General features: G+C 39.9%; 1 protein-coding gene and 1 long non-coding RNA gene across 2 annotated transcripts in view; one reads left to right on the forward strand and one right to left on the reverse strand.

The window, feature by feature from the left end:
* Nucleotides 1-371: 371 nt before the first annotated feature.
* The window catches only part of Il2ra (interleukin 2 receptor subunit alpha), a 56,668-nt gene continuing 39,355 nt past the window's right edge, over nucleotides 372-17,684 (forward strand). Inside the window, exon 1 of the mRNA XM_087181316.1 lies at nucleotides 372-952. Coding sequence (XP_087037442.1) covers nucleotides 889-952 — 64 coding nt within the window. The 5' untranslated portion in view covers nucleotides 372-888. The remainder of the gene's footprint in view (nucleotides 953-17,684) is intronic.
* Nucleotides 8,672-17,684, reverse strand: part of LOC147826336 (uncharacterized) — a 51,129-nt gene continuing 42,116 nt past the window's right edge. Inside the window, exon 3 of the long non-coding RNA XR_015439136.1 lies at nucleotides 8,672-9,816. This is a non-coding gene — a long non-coding RNA (uncharacterized LOC147826336). The remainder of the gene's footprint in view (nucleotides 9,817-17,684) is intronic.

Below are 17,684 nucleotides of genomic sequence, written 5' to 3' on the forward strand. Positions count from 1 at the left end.
AAACTCTCCTAGCATTCTTCTTTGGTTCTTGACTTAAGTCGTCAGTGTTGTGACACCCTAAACTCAGCACATCTGACATCCGACAGTTGAGAATTATTTTTACCGTAACAAAATGACTTTAAGGAATCTGAGATACCATAATGAAATAATTATGGCTAGTACCAATTATAAATCTTAGGAAATTACTCGAATTCTGAGAAGCAATCTGCTGCTTCCTTCTCAATAGTCTGAGTACTGTATTGGAGGCCCAAACCCAAAGCCTGCTGGACTTTTGAAATAGATCCAGGGTCAGACCACTAATGCCCATCTATGGTCAAGTCTGCCTTCCACACTCTTTTGTGACTTTGCTCCTCTATCCCTTGTGGCTCCTGCTGACTCCTCAGGGGGCTGAAAAGCTGAGGACGGCTCAGTTTACAAAACAATAGACGAGACCACTGCCAAGAAGTGCTTGCTCACCTCTCCTTCAACTGCAGGGGAATCTCCCTTTCCTTTCTTGGGGGGAAGCTTACTAGATATTCAAAATTAAGCTGAATCCTTCTCAACAACCCCAGCCCACACCTCCCAGCAAATGAACTTGAAAAAAACCCTGGTGTCAAAAATTACCGCAAACTATATTGCCATAAGAAAAAAATACTTCCTATATTTGAGATCAGAGAACAGAGTGGCAGCACAATTTCCTGGCTGAACACACCAGTGTAATACTTAAAGAGAGCGACTCCTTACTGTTATAGAGACTGGATGGACCGGCCAAGATGACAGCCCAGGAGCATTGATCCTTTCCTTTGGCATCCTCTCAGCACCATGCAAGAAAGAGGCTAAGAGGCAGCCAACATACAGCAGAGAACACCTCTTCTTTACTGCCCTACGCTGACCCCAAGTGCCCGGAGGATGGAGCCACGCTTGCTGACATGGGGATTATTCACATTCATCATGGTACCTGGCTGTATGACAGGTAAGGGGCCATGAATTGTCCTCTGAATCTTGGGAGGGCTCATGAATGTTAGCCCCCTCAGCTCAGAACCAGAAAGGGCACAAAAGAGAAAGTTCTGAGGAGGGAGTTGAATCTTGCCTATGACCTACTGGGGCTTAATTTTATGCCTCAGTGGCCCCTGATCTATAAAGAAAGCACTGAGTGAGGCTCTACTATTATACACAGCCTTGACAGTTAATCCAGGGAGGGATAGAGTTTAATTTTCTAAACAGCCCCCTCTGGCCTTCTCAACTGTAATGTAATACTGAAAAGCTCTTATGGATCTAAGTCCAGGTTAATTTCCCTGAGACATCAGTAACTCATACATGAAACATTAGGATTTTTAACATCTCAGAAAAAATTTAGCTTAAAGGATGGATTCTTTGTTTTTACTGCCTCTAAAAATAACACCTAGAAAGTTTTTAACAAGTGCAACTTCATTGAAATTTCAGAAAATATCAACATATTCACTTTTAGAACATTAATTTTTTGTTTCTCTGTTTATAAATGATGTGTATGATGTGTCTATATATGCAAATTTTTTATCGTCCTGGGTTTTCTTAGATTTTTTTGAGAAATAAAAACCCCACTAACTTAATACCTCAAACCAACCTTCCTATTTGTGAATTTTCTAATATCTTCCCTTGATGATCCAGAAAGATAGATAAGATATAAATATGTATTTTTGAAAGTCTATAGCTTCATATCCTTAATTTCTAGAAATAGACTTCTTTAGGCTGCAGAAAAAAAGTGTTAAGAGAAAAAAATCACTATCATGGCTTTTCCTCACAATAGCCTACCCTGCTTTCTCCAGGGTATTCTTTTAACTTGCTTTCCTCCCTTTTACTTGGTCCAAGATTGCTCTACAGAGCCAGTTTCTCTCCTACCCTCTACTTTTACTTTCTCAAATAAACTTTGTCACTTTTAAAAAAAAAAAGAAAAGAAAAATGCATGCAAAAATTTGGTGGTTTGGGGGAAGTGGCTAGATTGAGTTGGGCTCTGTACTGACCCACTTACAGGAACTTGCTCACTTTGGAGTTAAAGGGGTAATGGTTTTAGGAAGGTTTATAATGTAATTTCTTCCTCAGGAGGGTCTTTGCCAGGCTGGTCCAAGCCAGAACAACAAAAGCTTTATAATCAATGATGTCCTATCTATGGGAACACATTTCAAGCAAATTTGTGTTATTACTAGCCATGAATGATTTATCTAGGGACAAAATGGTCTAAGAGACAGTAGGGCAAGTGAAATATCATGTAGTTACTTTCTTTCACTCAATTTTGCAAAACTCTATCGAATACTTCTTAGATTTCTTTTCAACACTGTAGGAAATAAAAACATGAACAAAACATGGTGCTGATCCTTGAGAAACTTACTACTTCACCAGAAGAGGAAAGGCTCAGATAGACTAACAGTAATGCAGGCTGGGTTATGATGAGGTCTACAGGACCATGGAGCTGCGAGAGGCTTTGGGAAGGTGACATACGAACAGGACTCTGAGGGACTGGGATATTTCTGCAAGTGCAGATTCCAAATAGAAAGGACACACACAAAGCACACAGCAGAGGATTATGGAACAAAAAAATGGTCTGCTGTTCTCTGCTCTAAATAGGCATGTGGGGATACATGAATTAAGACTGGAAAAGCAAGCCCGGTGTGGTGGCACATGCATGTAATTCCAGCACTTGGGAGGCTGGGACAGGTGGATCGCAGTGGGTTTGAGGCCAGCCTGGACTACATAGTGAGGTCAAGGCTAGCCTGAACTATGTAGTGAGACCCTGCCTCAAAACACCAAAACAAAACAAAACAAGAGTGGAAAGGTGTGGTGGGGTCAAAGAAATGACCCAAAGCCTTTGATACCAAGTTGAAATTTTAAAAATTAATTTGGTAAGCAATAAAGGACTACTAGAAAACTTAAAAAAATATGATTCCTAAGTACTTTCCATGTGCCAGACATATGATTCTTATCCTAATCTTTATAACCACTCTGCAGTGTGGATATGGTGAGACCCTAGATGAAGAAGAACCCAAAACTCAGAATTTCACAGGCCCCAACAGCACCAGAGCTCAAACCCAGCCTTCTTGGTTTATGACCTTTGCGCTCACTGCCAACAGGGTCAGATGTGACTCTGATATAGAGTGGAGGGAGATCAGGTGCTGGGAGATAGATTGTGAGGCTCTTAAAATAGCCCAGAGGCCAAAATGAATGAAATAGATTGAATTTCTGGAACTAACAGATGGCACAGGAACCACTCCAGGGAAAGAAGTAATCTCATCTCAGACTTCTTCCTCAGGAGGAATCTAGTCTTAAAATACTAAGTCTTTTTTAATCCTTTGGGATGAGAATTCTCTTAACAAAATCAATGGACTGTCAACAGATACAATTTCTAGCTGATTCATAAGGCGGATTTTTCATTCTGAAAATTTCCAAAGCCACCATTTAAAATTGTGATGGGGTGCAGGGGATATATTAGTCAACTTGAGTGTTTTTATTCTCTATATTACTGGGTCCTGGGATGTGGTTAAAAAGAGAATTCTCCTGATGTTGCCAACACAGCAAGTTATTAAAGGCATCTTTCTCAGAATTGTGGAAATTCTGAGTGTTTACATGTCTCTTAATCATCTCTCTTTCATTCTAGGAATTCTGTGATCAAATCTTTATCCCCTAGACTCAAAAACATATATATAGAAAGAAAAGGCACAGAAAACCATTATGGCAATATGTTTGTCTAATTATCCCTTCTTGTAAACACTACTGCCTACACTAGAGTTTCCCACCTTCAAATTTGCCATTAAAATATAAAATGTTTTACCCTTCATTTAATCTTTGAGTTGCTCTAGACCCTCCACCCCTCAAAAGTATTGCTACCATCTCTTGTTCATCTTCAAGTCAGACTCAAAGAGGGAGGGCTTTGGCAAGCATTGGGAATACCTTATAATATAGCCACTATTTTCTTTAAAACAGTGTGTTTTAAATAGCTGTTTGATGTATTGTCTGTACATATGCTCTCTTTTGGACTTGAGAATTGAAAAGAAAAGAATCGACTTTATAGTTTGGTACAAAACAACTGGCTTCACTGATGCTAGTTAGAGATGCTAGTGAAGAATGGCTAGTGTACTCTACAACTCCACTGTGCCCTCATCACAAAGACAGTAATTCTTAGAATTTGTTTGGCTAAAGCCATAATATTCTGAAATTTAAAAAAAAAATTTTTTTTTGGAGACAGGGTCTCACTATGCAGTCCAGGCTGGCCTTGAACACACTATGTAGCCTAGCCTGGCCTCAAACTTATGGTCATCCTCCTGCCTCAGTCTCCCAAGCACTGGCACTATAGGCATGTGCCACCACACCCAAGCCTTGGTATTCTGGATACTGGTGTGCAATTTCTGTGGAAGTCATTCCTAGGCATAGGCAAAATTAAGGCAGGCTATTACTCAACACAGTGACTATTCAAGTTAATTCCCTGATCCCCTAATTGTCCAATGATGAATAGGAACTTTACAAATAAACAGAATTCCTCTAGGAAATGGGGCATGTCATCTGAGGTTAGTGGGGAATAGAATTAGGATGAAAATGAACTTTGCAGGAAGAGGAAAATGGAGCAAGACACTTTCTGGTGACATTGTTGGGGACCAAAGAGAAGATATGCAGAAAGTCGTGTTAAATTACTCTCTGTGAAAGGAAGTTGACCAAGAGATCTCAAAATTCCCTTCCAGTTCCATCACTCTATGTCAAGAATTCTGAAAAGAAAAAAGCTTTACTTAAAAAGTACTTTCAAGTGAGGGTACTTTTGGAAGTGGAAAAATTTTCCAGCTGAAGACATGCTCAGCAGGGTCAGGGTTAAGAGATCTTGAATGTCAACAGACCAAAGCCTGAAATCTCATTGTAGGTTATTTCCAGCTCTTAAAAGGTACTGCCCAACACCGCAGTATGACCTGTTGCTTCCGTACTGCTGCAGTGGTAGGTATCAAGTCAAAAATACCGCATAGATAGACCAACAGTATTGTTATTCATTTGCTTGGTGAGGGAATTTCTGCCCCCAGTGTCCTTGTTTCTCACAGGAGAGGTTTTACATGAGTGGGAATCTAGCTGTCTTCTCTTTTTACCAAGCCATTCGCTGTGAGGAAAGGAGAAAGGACCTTAATTCAATAGATTGCTTCAAAAAGTTATGAGCCCTTCATCTGTGAGCATGTTCAAGTAAAAACTACTAAAATCCAGGTTTCTTAAATTCTAGCCCAATTTTTCTTGTACATTTTTACATTGATTTGCAGTGATACTCCTTCATCTATCCATTCCTGCATTAGAATTACAGAGATGAACAAGGTTATAGTCTTATTCCTTAAACTGTTTATAGTGTAACAATGGAAAGAAACATCTGTTGACCAATTCCTATCTTGAAGATTGCCCAGGGACTGCCAACAGTATTTACAAATGAGTATCCCATCACTAATTTCCACACCATGTTTTCAAGTAAATCACTCATTTAGGGGAAAGTGATATTATAACCATCTTTAGGAATTTTGGGTATTCCTACTCTAAGATTCTTCACATAGTTTTGGCTACTGGACTGACTTTAATGTACTCTGGAATTCATTTTCATCAACAAGAGAACACAGATCCCACTGGGAAATGGTTTTGGAGCAACGGTTCCCAACACCAGCTGCACATTAGAATGTGCATCTGGAATACTATAAAAGTGATAATCTAGACTCATTAAGACTAATGAAGTCAGACTCTCTGGGGAGGAGAATCAGAAATAACATTGACATTTATTGCAAGTTTCTCAAATGACTTAAGATGCAGTTAGGATTGAATCCTATAACTTTAGGGAGACAAAAGAACAATTCCTATAGTTGGCTAATTCTATTATTCCAGCTCTATTCATCGAAAACACAGCAGTTCTTCTCAAACTGTGACACATTTACAAGTCACTTGGGGATCTTGTTATAAAGCAAATTCTGATTCTGGAGAGCTGGTTTGGTGCCTAAGATTCTAGTGCAAACAGGCTCCAATGTGAAGCCCTTTGTTGTTAGTGCGTGGACCTCATTTTGATTAGCTAAACCATTGTGTAACTGAAGAAATGTGTTGTTTCTACCCACACAGAACTTGCAGTTAAAATGGGAAAACAATTCTGGAAAAGATCAAATAATGCTATAAGTGATCAGAATAGGAAGAGCAATATTTTATCTGGGTAATGAGGAAAAACTCAGAGAAGGTACTTCTAGGCCAAACTAGCTCTGAATAATGCTTCTAACAACATGAGTTAGGCCGGACAGAATTTTATAATGTTTTCTGCTGAAGTTGTATATATAGAACATACTTCATGAATAGCAAACTAAAGATAATTTGTCATGTGTGTGTATGCATTTTTTGGTATGTTGAACACAAGGCTCAAGTGCCTAGTGATTCTCTGATAAAGATTAATATTATTGCTCAGGGAAAAAGAATTTGAGTGCTCCTCATCTTGCTTTGATCCTATAGTGTCTGTAGATGTCACTGGTCTAAGGTAGATTTCCCTGATGTGATGGATCATTGAACAGCATGACTAGTACCATGTAACACCCCTGGCTAACAGTAAAAGAAGCCCTGAGTCTTATTTCCCTACACCCAAATTTTACCCTGACCCAGAATTAGCTACCTGTACACCGCAAGGCTAGAGTCCCAGGGCTTCCATCCTGACAGTCTACTCCCACACTGCTACACTCCCACCAATTTACAATGCCTTTGACCAGTAGCTGTCAACCCAGTACCAGGCTCCCTGCAGACAGGAGGGCTTCAGGCAGCAGAAAACTCTCAAGCACTAAAGTGTGAGTGGCATGAGTAGAAACTGATCAGACAGTTTCTGCACTGAAAAGAACAGAAACAAGGAATGAGTACTGGTCAGAAGTGCTCATATCCTGTGAACAGGCCACTGGTAGGCCTGGCCCATGTGAAAGGTATGGCCAGGTGTGCTTAGCCTGCTGTCTCCCCTTTCTCAGGGCTTTCCTGCCATACTAGATGCACTGGAAGAATACACTTCTAGTATACAGTGTGAAATTGTACAAGTAGCAGTTGAGTAGATTCTCCCACCCAAAAAAGAAAGGGCAATTGTGGGGGGGGGGGGAGAAGGAGGGAAAGAGAGAGAGGGAGAGAGACAGAGAGACAGAGAGACAGAGACACACGGAGATAGAGAGAAACAGAGACAGAGAGACAGAGTGACAGGGAATTAAAACCAGGGAATGCTGAGCTACATCCCTAGCTCTTTTTATTTTACTTTGAGACAGAGTCTCACTTTTCCAGACAGACCTTGAACTTATGATTATCCCAAGTAACTGAGACACCACACTAGGATAGAGCAATGTATTTTTGAGGAATGCAAAGAAAGTTATAAAGAAGCAAGTGGTTCCTTTAACTCAAAGAGCATTTCTCCAATAGGCCCTGATTTCCTACAAAAGAGAAAGATGAACAAAAGACTCAAGCTTTGAGCTGAGGAGCAGATGGTGGCTTAGGGCAGGCCCATGTGAAAACATTGATAGTAATACCTATTTTTCCTTTCATGCTCGTTGGCTTTAAGCCTTGTTCCAAGAAACACTAATGATAATAACAAGAGTGAATATTCACTGCCTACGTGTTATCGTTTAAGTATTGTGTACATAGTATTGCTTTGGTTAAAACTTAAAATAGATCTTATTGTTATCCCCATTTTACACTTGACAAACTGTGGCTTACAGAGGTTAAATAAGTTGCCTCATATAACACAACTAGGAAGAAGCTAGGATTTAAATCAGTCTAATGCCTGCCTTTTTACTACTATTCTAAACTGCTGCTATGAGTCAAATCCTTGACTCATATGTTCTATGTTAGCAAAGAAGTTATTTTTGCCTTACAAAAGTTGAGATAAGAGTGCTCCAAGCTATGTCCCACAGCTCCTTCTTGGCTCTGCATAAGTTAAGAGCACCTGAGCCTACAGATCCGAGCTGTAGCCACCACACACAGCGGTTTCTTGGGTTACTCAGAGCCTCTCTTAAGAGCTCTCCGGCCCCACCTGGTCCTTGGATTCTGAGCGCTCTGGATCCTTCTGTTTCCCTTTAGCTCTGCTTCCACCCTCAAGGAGCAGCTTGAGGTGTCTTTCTTGCATCTAACTATGCTTCAAAGAAAGTATCACAGTCAAGTCACCCCAGTAGCCACAAAACAGAGGAAATTCTGAGCACCTCTGGGCATGAGTCACCATACTGTGTTCAGGAATTGCCATCTCTGCCCACAGAATCACCCACTCTTTTCTGTTTGGGACCAAAATAGATACCTTCTTCAGAAGCCTGTTGCTTTCTGTACTCTCAGCAGTCAAAAAACAAAGTAAAGGATAGGTGTGTGTCTAGGTGTGAAAAGTGGCTGTACCAGTGGAAGCTACAGGTGAATGAGACAGACAGAGGAAGAAAGAAGCCTTAGAGTGATGAGAGACAACCTCTTGGTTAGGGAAGGACTTCTGGTTATTTGTCCATTTCTTTGTACATTCATTCAGTGAATATTTATCGAGCAACTACTATGTATCATACACAGAGTTAGAGACCCGAAGTTGAGTACATCTCAGTTGTTGGCCTCTACCAACGTCACCGTCTGCCAGGAGAGAAATATACCACAAGGCTATTATGACACAAGTTAAGTGCAGAGATGGAAGTATAAAGAATTGATGGAACACACAGGCTGATATTCCCTACTCCTGCAAGACATCCTGTTAGTAATTGCCTCTCATTGATATTCGTGTTTGAAACAGAGAAATGGCTGGAGAGCTCTGTTTTACTGCTATTAACTGCTACAATTATATTTTGAATTTAAAATAATATAGATGGAGGATATGTAGTTTTCTTTGTTCAAGAAATTCCTTTAGGAATAGTTCAGGTGGGAGCATTTAAACTCTTTTAATAACAACCCAACTGTTCCCACAGCCCCTAGAATCTTACAAGCACCATGTATGGACAATGCTGATCAACTGCCACACACCCAAGTGTGAATCATTCTGCAATCCAAAAGCTGTCCAAGGGAGGAAGGACCCTCATTAATTTGGTTTATTTGGTTTACATTAATACAGGAGGCGTTTTTTTCCATCTTTTCTCCCCCTACTCTTTTTTTTTCTTTTTTTGAGTCAGAGTCTTGTTACATTATGCAGGCTGGCCTTGAACTCACCTCATCCCTCTGTGTGTCACCAGGCCCAGCTCTTTCTTCCCTCCCTCTCTCCCTTCCTTCCATTTTTCCTTTCCTTCTTTCCTCCCTTCCTACTTTCTCTTTCTTTCTTCCTTTCTCCCTCTCTTTCTTTCAGTATTTCTTTCTTTCTATGCTGGTGGTTGAACTCAGTGCCTCATGCACACTAGGCTATCTACCACTGAGCCACATCCCCAGCCCTTATTAATGTGTTTTTTAAAGCAAAGAATCAGTATCCTTTTAAAACATATGTAATTTAAATATTCATTAAAATGTTCATAAAACACAATAGCATTTATAAATGATGTATAAATTAAAATATATATGTTAAATATACATATTTCAATTAAATGCACCCCTTGAAGTAAATTGGCCCATCTCCCCAGAGAAAGATCTCTTTATCATGTTACCAAGTAAAGGGCAAAGGAATGGTTTTTCAAGTTTTGTTCAAAGTCCTCCAGCGTCTAGGTTGACGTCAGCCTCTTCTTGTGGTGCCCTGAGAGTTTCCCAGGAGTTTTGGGGCTGTTGATTTGCTGGCGGCTGGTGTGTGACACTTCGCAGGCTGTTGCAGGCTTCCCCAGCTGATGAAACAAGCAGAGCCTTCGAGCCAGCTGAGCACCCTGTGTGGTATCTGCTTCCGGCCCTTGTGGTAGTGACACCTCTGTTCAGAGCCTAATTTAGAACAAAAAGAACCTTTGAAAAAGAGAAAACTCCATATTTTAAGTGGAAAGCAAAACAAACAAAAATTGTTTTAGGGCTTTTTAAAATAAAGGGGCAGTTTCCTCAGACATCCTGCTGCCAGCTGGCTTGTGCAGACCGCAGGACAAGCTTGTCAGCTCTGGTGTTGAATCCTTGCTGGTTGCTTCACTTCTGGTTTTCACTGCCTCTCACCCACTGGACCATCACTTTCACTTTCTCTCTCCCACAGTTTTTCAAGTTCCATTTCTCTTGCCTGGTTTTCAAGTGGCTTGTGCTGAGGAATAGTAGGGCAGAGAGTGCCAAGGCCACAGAGGCCTCAGACTCGCATGCTCTACCTCCTCCTCCTCCTGGGATCCATCACAACTGCTGAATTTCCCCAGGCCAGCCAGGTCCTGAGCCACATCTTCTACATCTGTTATCTCATGGAGTCCTCACTACAATCCCAGAAGATAGGGACCCTTATCAACATTCTCATTTTACAGGTGAGGAAAATGAGGCCGTGAGACAGAAATTCACTAGCCCCAAAAAGCCAGGAGCTAGTTCATGTAACCAGAATCTGTGCTCTCACCCTGTATGCAAGAAGCAACCCACCAAAGGGTGTTTAAAGCCACACTTTGATCCACCTTCACATTAATCTCATGATGCTTTGTCCCTGTTCAAAGAGCTGTGACCATTCTCCATTACATCTGGGACTCATGTCCACGTCCTCTGCCCAGCACTCAATCTTCTGTCCAACCTGGAACAACAGTCTGCTCTCCACATATAGCACACCCAAGCCAGCTAGTCTTCTCCTGTCCTTCATTGAAATTTTCTCACTTGTGATTTTCAAGCTTGGCTCTCTGGGGCATCTACCCTCATTACTGGAATCATCTTCTACATCTCACCTGCCTACTGAAATTCCTCCTATCCAGAAAGTACCTTGGGAGAATGGAAAGGACTCATGAATTTGGGAGTCTGATAGGATCAAATTCTAAGCCTAGCTTGAACTTGTGCAGTTCTACTTTTCTTTACAAAAATCATGGCATGCCTTTCCATGTGGCAGGAATAGGATGACTGTGGTACAGTGAGCACTGGGTAAAGAAAAAGAAGGCTAGTCTGGCAATGCAGAGGGATGCCAGCAAAGGTCCAGGAGGTCTACTAGAGATAGGTGACAACTAATGGGAGATCTGCCAGGCCACCAGGACTTAAGAAGATGAAAACTAATTAGTAAGCACAACATGAATATAATGGTTAATTTGTGTCAACTTAGCTGAACCAAGGGATTCCCTGAAAGTTGGAAAAAGCTTATTTCTGGATGTCTGTGAGGGTATTTCCCAGAGACACTATCATCTGAGTTAATCAGAATGAAGAAAATTTTGAATTTGTAGACTGAGTAAAGAAAATCACTTTTGCCAGTGAGAATGGACATTGTCCCATCTATGAGGGCCCTATTAAAACAGAAAGGCAGAGGAAGGACAGATTCTGTCTTTCAGCTGGACATTCACCTTCTTCTGCATCAGATGTTGGTTCTGCTGGGTCTTTTTTTTTTTTATTAAATTCTTTTATTGGTACATTGTAGGTTTACAACACAATTACATTTCTCATTGGGAATTGTACCTTTACATAATGCATCTTGGTTCTTATTTTTTCCCCATTCCTAACCCTCCCTTCACACCCTCCACCCTTCCCTATTTACAAAGACTTTATTTCCATTTTTCCATTTCTCATCATTTTTCCTTTCTCTTCTTTTCTTTCCCCTGTCCCTCCCACTACCCCTACCCCTTTGGACCTTTTCTTCCTATTTTACATTATCAATTATTCATTCTAATCATTGGTACATTTTAGGTGTACAATATAATGACATTCATCATTGGAAATTTGCACCTTTACATAGTCTCTCTTGGTTCTTCTTTTTCACACTTGCCCAGCCCTCCCTTCAACCCCTCCATTCCACCCTATTTACAAAGATTTTGTTCCTATTTTTCCATTTTCTCATATTAATCCCATTCCCTTCTATCCTTTCCCCTAGCCCTCCCACTTCCTTCCCCTTTGCCCCTTTTCATCCTATTTCACATTACCTGTTATACATTTAGTCCTTATTTACACTTTCAGTTTCTCATACCAGAGAAACTATTTGGTATTTACACGTGTGTCCTATTTATTTCACTTAAGAGTATCGCCTCAATGTGCATCCACTTAGCTATAAATATCTCTAATTTCTCATTTTTTATGGCTGTGTAGTACTCCATTTTATTAAAAAAACACATTTTATTTATCCAGTCTCCAGTTGATGGGCAAGTTTCCAAGTTTTAGCTATTACAAACTGTGCTGCTATGAACATGGGCACACATATAACACTGTGGTATGATTCTTTTAATTCTTTGGGGAAGATTCCCAGTAGGGGAATAGCTGGGTCAAATGGGACTTCCAGTCCTAGTTCTTTGAGGTATCTCTATACTGATTTCCACAGTGGTTGCACCAGTCTACACTCCCACCAGCAGTGGAGCAGGGTTCCTCTTTCCCCACAGCCCTGCCAGCATTTGTTATTGGTTGATTTCATGATAGCAGCCATTCTTTCTGGAGTGAGGTGGAATCTCAGTGTTGTTTTCATTCGCATCTCTCGAATGACCAGTTATGTTGAACATTTTTTCATGTATTTATTTGCTATTTCTACTTCTTTGTCTGAGAAATGTCTGTTCGTTTCAGATGCCCATTTTTGGATTGGGTCTTTAAATTTGGGAGGTCTGATCTTTTTAAGTTCTTTACAAATTTGAGATAGTAGAACTTTGTTTGAGGAAAAGCAGGTGAACAGTTTTTCCCACATTGTGGGTTGCCTCTTCACACTGCTGGTGGTTGCTCTTGCTATGCAGAACCTTTTTAATAAGAAGAGATCCCACTTGTTGATTGTTTGTGCTAGTTCACGGGCAACTGAGGTTTTGTTCATAAAATCTTTTCCTACACCAGTGTCTTCAAGAGCTCTACCTAACCTCTATTCCAACTGGTTCAGCATTTCTATTTTAATATTTAGATCTTTAATCCATTTTGATTTTAGTTTACTGCATGGTGAGAGATACAGGTCTAGTTTTAATCTTTGGCAAGTTGAAAGCCAATTTTTCCAGCACCATTGATTAAAGAGGCTATCTTTCCTCCAGTGAGGGTGTTCGGTTCATTTATCGAAGATGAGATGGCTGAGTGTGTCTGGAGTTGTCTTGGCATCTTCTAATCTGTTCCACTGGTCCTCAGGTCTGTTTCTTTGTCGGTACCATGCTGTTTTTTTTTTATCACAGTAGCTTTGTAGTATAGTTTCAAGTTGGGGGTTGTGATACCCCCTGCCATGTCTCTGTTACCTAGAATTGCTTTTGATATTCTGGGTCTCTTCTTGTTCCAAATGAATTTTTGGATTGTTTTCTCAAGGGACATGAAGTATGCTACTGGGATTTGAATTGGAATTGCATTGAATCTATATAGCAGTTTTGGAAGTATGGCCATTTTCACTATATTGATCCTTCCTACCCAGGAGCAGGGGGTGTCTGTCCATTTTCTGATATCATCTTCATCTCTCTTTTCAGAGTGCTATAGATTTCAGAGAAGAGGTCTTTGCTTTCTTTTGTTGGGTTGATTCCTAGGTATTTCAGTTTTTTGGATGCTATTGTGAAAGGAATTGTTTGCCCTATTTCTGTCTCAGTGAGTCTGTTGTTTGTGTAGAGGAAAGCTATTGGTTTTTTGTGTGTTGATCTTGTAACAAGCTACTTTACTGAATTTGGTTATTAAGTCTAGAAGACGTTTGTGGTGTTCTTAGGGTCTTCTATATAGAGTATCATGTCATCTGCAAATAATGACAATTTGACTTCTTCTTTTCCTATCTTTATTCCTTTTATTTCTTTCTCTTGTCTAATTGCCATGGCTAATGTTTCCAAAACTATATTGAACAGGAGTGGTGATAGTGGACATTCTTGTCTTGTTCCTGATTTTAGTGTGAAGGATTTCAGTTTTTGACCATTTAGTATGCTATTGGCTGTTTGTTTTTCATAGATGACTTTTATCAGATTGAGGTAGAGATCGTCTATTCCAATTTTTTGTTGGGTTATCATAAATGTGTGTTGGATTTAGTCAAATGCTTTTCCTGCATCTATGGAGATAGTCATATGGTTTTTGCCCTTGGCTGTAGTGATATAGTGTATACATTGATTGATTTGTGTATGTTGAACTATTCCTGCATCCCTGGAAAGAATCCCACTCGATAAGGGTGTATGATCTTCTTGATGATCTTCTGCATTCTATTTGCCAGTTTCTTATTAAGGATTTTTGCATCTATGTCAGTTAGTGAGATTGGCCTATAGTTCTCTTTTTCGGTTGAGACTTTCTCTGCTTTGGGAATAAAGGTGATGCTTACTTCCAGGAATGAATTTGGGAGTATTGCTTTCCTTTCAGTTTCATTGAAGAGTTTAAACAGTAGTGGCAGTAGTTCCTCTCTAAATGTGTTGTAGAATTCAGCAGTGAAGCCCTCAGGACCTGGGCTTTTCTTAGTTGGTAAGTTTTTAATTACATTTTCAATTTAATTGATAGATATTGAGTTGTTTAGGATTTTTAGGTCTTCTTCATTCAACTTTGGTACTTCTTATTTATCTAGGAATCTGTCCATTTCTTCTGTGTTGTCCATCTTATTGCCATATAGGTTCTGGAAGTAGCTATTGATGATCCTCTGGATTTCTGCTGGGTCTGCTGTAATTTCACCCTTTTCATTCCTAATTGCATGGATTTGGGCCTTTTCTTTCCTTTTTCTAATAAGGTTGGCTAAGAGTTTGTCAATTTTATTTATTCTTTCGAAGAACCAACTCTTGGCTTCATTAATTTTGTGTATTATTCTCTTAGTCTCCATTGAATTGATTTCTGCTCTGATCTTTATAATTTCCTCCCTTGTATGAGTTTTGGGTTTGTCCTGCTCTTCTTTTTCTAGACGCTTGAGGTTCAGCATCAGGTTGTTTAATTGGGCTCACTCCTTTTTCCTAATATGTGTATTCACTGCTATGAATTTCCCTCATAAGACTGCTTTCATTGTGTCCCATAGATTCTGATATGTTGTATTGTCATTGTCATTTAATTGAAGGAACTTTCTGATTTCTTCTTTAATTTCCTCTGTGACCCGTTGGTTATTCAGAAGTGTGTTGTTCAATTTCCAAATGTTTATGCAATTTTTGTGGTTTCTTTTGCTATTGATCTCCAATTTCATCACACTATGTTCTGATAATATACAGGGGATAACTTCAATTCCTTTGCATTTACTTAAACATGTTCTATGAGCAAGTATATGGTCTAGTTTGGAGAACGACCCATGTGCAGTTGAAAAGAACGTGTATTGTAATTTTGTGGGGTGGAACACTGTCTAAACATCTGTTAAGTTCATTTGTTCAAGAGTCTGATTGAGTTCTAGTATATCACTGCTTTTTTTTGTCTAGTTGATCTATTTGTGATAGTGGGGTATTGAGGTCCCCCACTACAATTGTATTAGTGCATATATGACTTTTCGTGTCCATTAGTATTTGTTTTATATAGTTGGATGCACTAGTGTTTGGTGCATAGATATTTATGATTGTCATCTCTTCCTGTTGGGTTGTTCCCTTTACAAGGATTTAGTGTCCTTCTTTGTCTCTCAATCAATGTGGGTTCGAAATCTACTTGATATGCAAAGAGGATAGCTACTCCTGCTTTTTTTCCAGTTCCTGTTGCATGGAGTATTGTTTTCCACCCTTTAATTTTCAGTCTGTGAGTTACATTTTGAATTAAGTGTGTTATTTATATGTAGCATATTGTTGGATTTTGCTTCTTGACCCATTCTGCTTGTCTATTTCTTTTGATTGGTGAATTGAGACCATTAACATTGATGGCTATAACTGATACATATTCAATTATCATTGTCATGAGTTTTTCTTTTTGTTGGATTCTCCCCCTTTTCATTTAATTTCTTGTCATTCTTTTTTTTTTTTTAATTTTTTCTTGTCATTCTTGATGGATTCATTCTGCTTTGCTTCCTGGTGTTGTGATCCTCATTGTTTGTTCCTAGGATATTGTTTAAAATTTTTTGGAGTGCTGGTTCAGTATTCATGAAATTCCTAATGTGCTCTTTGTCATGAAAGTATCTTATTTCTCCATCAATTTTCAAAGATAGTTTTGCAGGGTATATCAATCTGAGTTGGAGGCTGTTTTCCTTTAGGGCTTGGAATATGTCACTCCAAGATCTTCTTGCCTTGAGGGTTTGTGTTGAGAAGTCTGCTGTGATTCTGATGGGTTTTCCTTTGTATGTGATTTGTTTCTTTTCTCTAACTGTTTGTAGAACTTTGTTCTTTTGTTGAGTTTCTGGAATCTTAACAATTATATGCCTATGTGTGTTTTGGGGTTTTTTGGGGGTACCCCTGATTGAACACAGGGCCTTGCGCCTGCCCAGCAGGCAGCCAAACCCCTGAGCTAAATCCCCAGCCCTTGTATGCCTATGTGTAGATTTTTTTTTGGTCAAGCCCATTTGGAGTCCTATATGCCTCACTTATCTGTATGTCAAGTTCTTTTCCCGTGCTTGGGAAGTTTTCTGCCATTACTTCTGTCAACAGTATTTTTATGTCATCTGTATTCTCTCCTGTTTTTTTATTGACTCCAACCAGTCTTATGTTATTCTTCTTTGCATCATCTAGAAGCTGCTGGATTGATTTCTCATGGTCCCTTACATTTTTTTTTTTTGGTTTCAGGGATTGAACTTGGGTTCTTGTGCTTGCACAGCAGGCAGTGAAACCACTGAGCTAAATCCCCGGCCCTAATTGCAATCTCATCTTCTGTATCTGAAATTCTGTCCTCACATTGAGTCATTCTGCTCTGTAGACTTTCAGTGAAGTTTTTGATCTCCTCGAAATCTCTTTGCATCTGTTTTATGGATTCCATTTGTTTCCTATGTTGGGATTCCATCATGTTCCTCAGCTCCTCTCTAGGTTTATTAATCATGTCTTGCACTATGAGAACAATCTTTGCTGTTATCTGAGCCACTATTTCTGATTTCATTTTTTCCAGATCCTCTTTTGTTGCCAGTTCAGGGAGTCAGGTGGTTGAGTATCAGAGTCTTCCATCTCATTTCCCTTTGGGGTTGCTGTAGGTGGTCTGGAAATTGGTTTTGAGATTTGTTTACATGTCTTCTCATTTTGATGGGGGCAGGGGGTTTGCTATTGGCGCCCACACAGCTCACCTCCTATGGGCTGGGAGCAGTGGAACGGCAGCCTGGAAGCCCCTTCTTCTGGGCTGGGAGAGGTGGAATGGCCTCTTGTAGTATTTTATATCTTACTCATGGCATATCTATATATTTTTGTTGCAGAATATATTACTGCCTAATTTAATTACTAATTACTAATTTAATACTGCCTAGTTTAATTGTAATATTTTTATTTCTTATAGATTTTAATTGTGATATATAATATAACCTAAAATAATAGTTACATTAATTCTCATGAATATTCATAAGAACCTCCTTCAGGGGTGACTGTGGAAATGACTTGTGCCTACCATAGTGTCTGGTTTGCATCAGTCTCAACTAATATGGTTGCTTTTTTCAATGGCTGGAACAGGGCTGGCTGCTGGGCTTTCCCACTAGGCGACATACCGGCTCTTGTTAGCCACTCTTGTCTTTTACATTTGTCCCGGTTACTTGCAGAGGCACAGCCCACTGTCCCCATCTCTTTAAGAGAAGTTCTGGGGAAATGCAAGGCTGACTTTCCTGCCAGCAGTGGCTGAAGGGCCAGGGCCAGGTCAGCAGATGGTCCAGACCAGTCCATTCTTACAACACAGACTGCCCTCTGCAAAAACCTTTAAGAGGGGCTGGGGATTTG

Source organism: Heterocephalus glaber, unplaced genomic scaffold (genome assembly GCF_053883595.1).
Source record: "Heterocephalus glaber isolate CG9 unplaced genomic scaffold, H.glaber_assembly_v1.0 deba00001472, whole genome shotgun sequence".
Lineage (NCBI taxonomy): Eukaryota > Metazoa > Chordata > Mammalia > Rodentia > Bathyergidae > Heterocephalus > Heterocephalus glaber.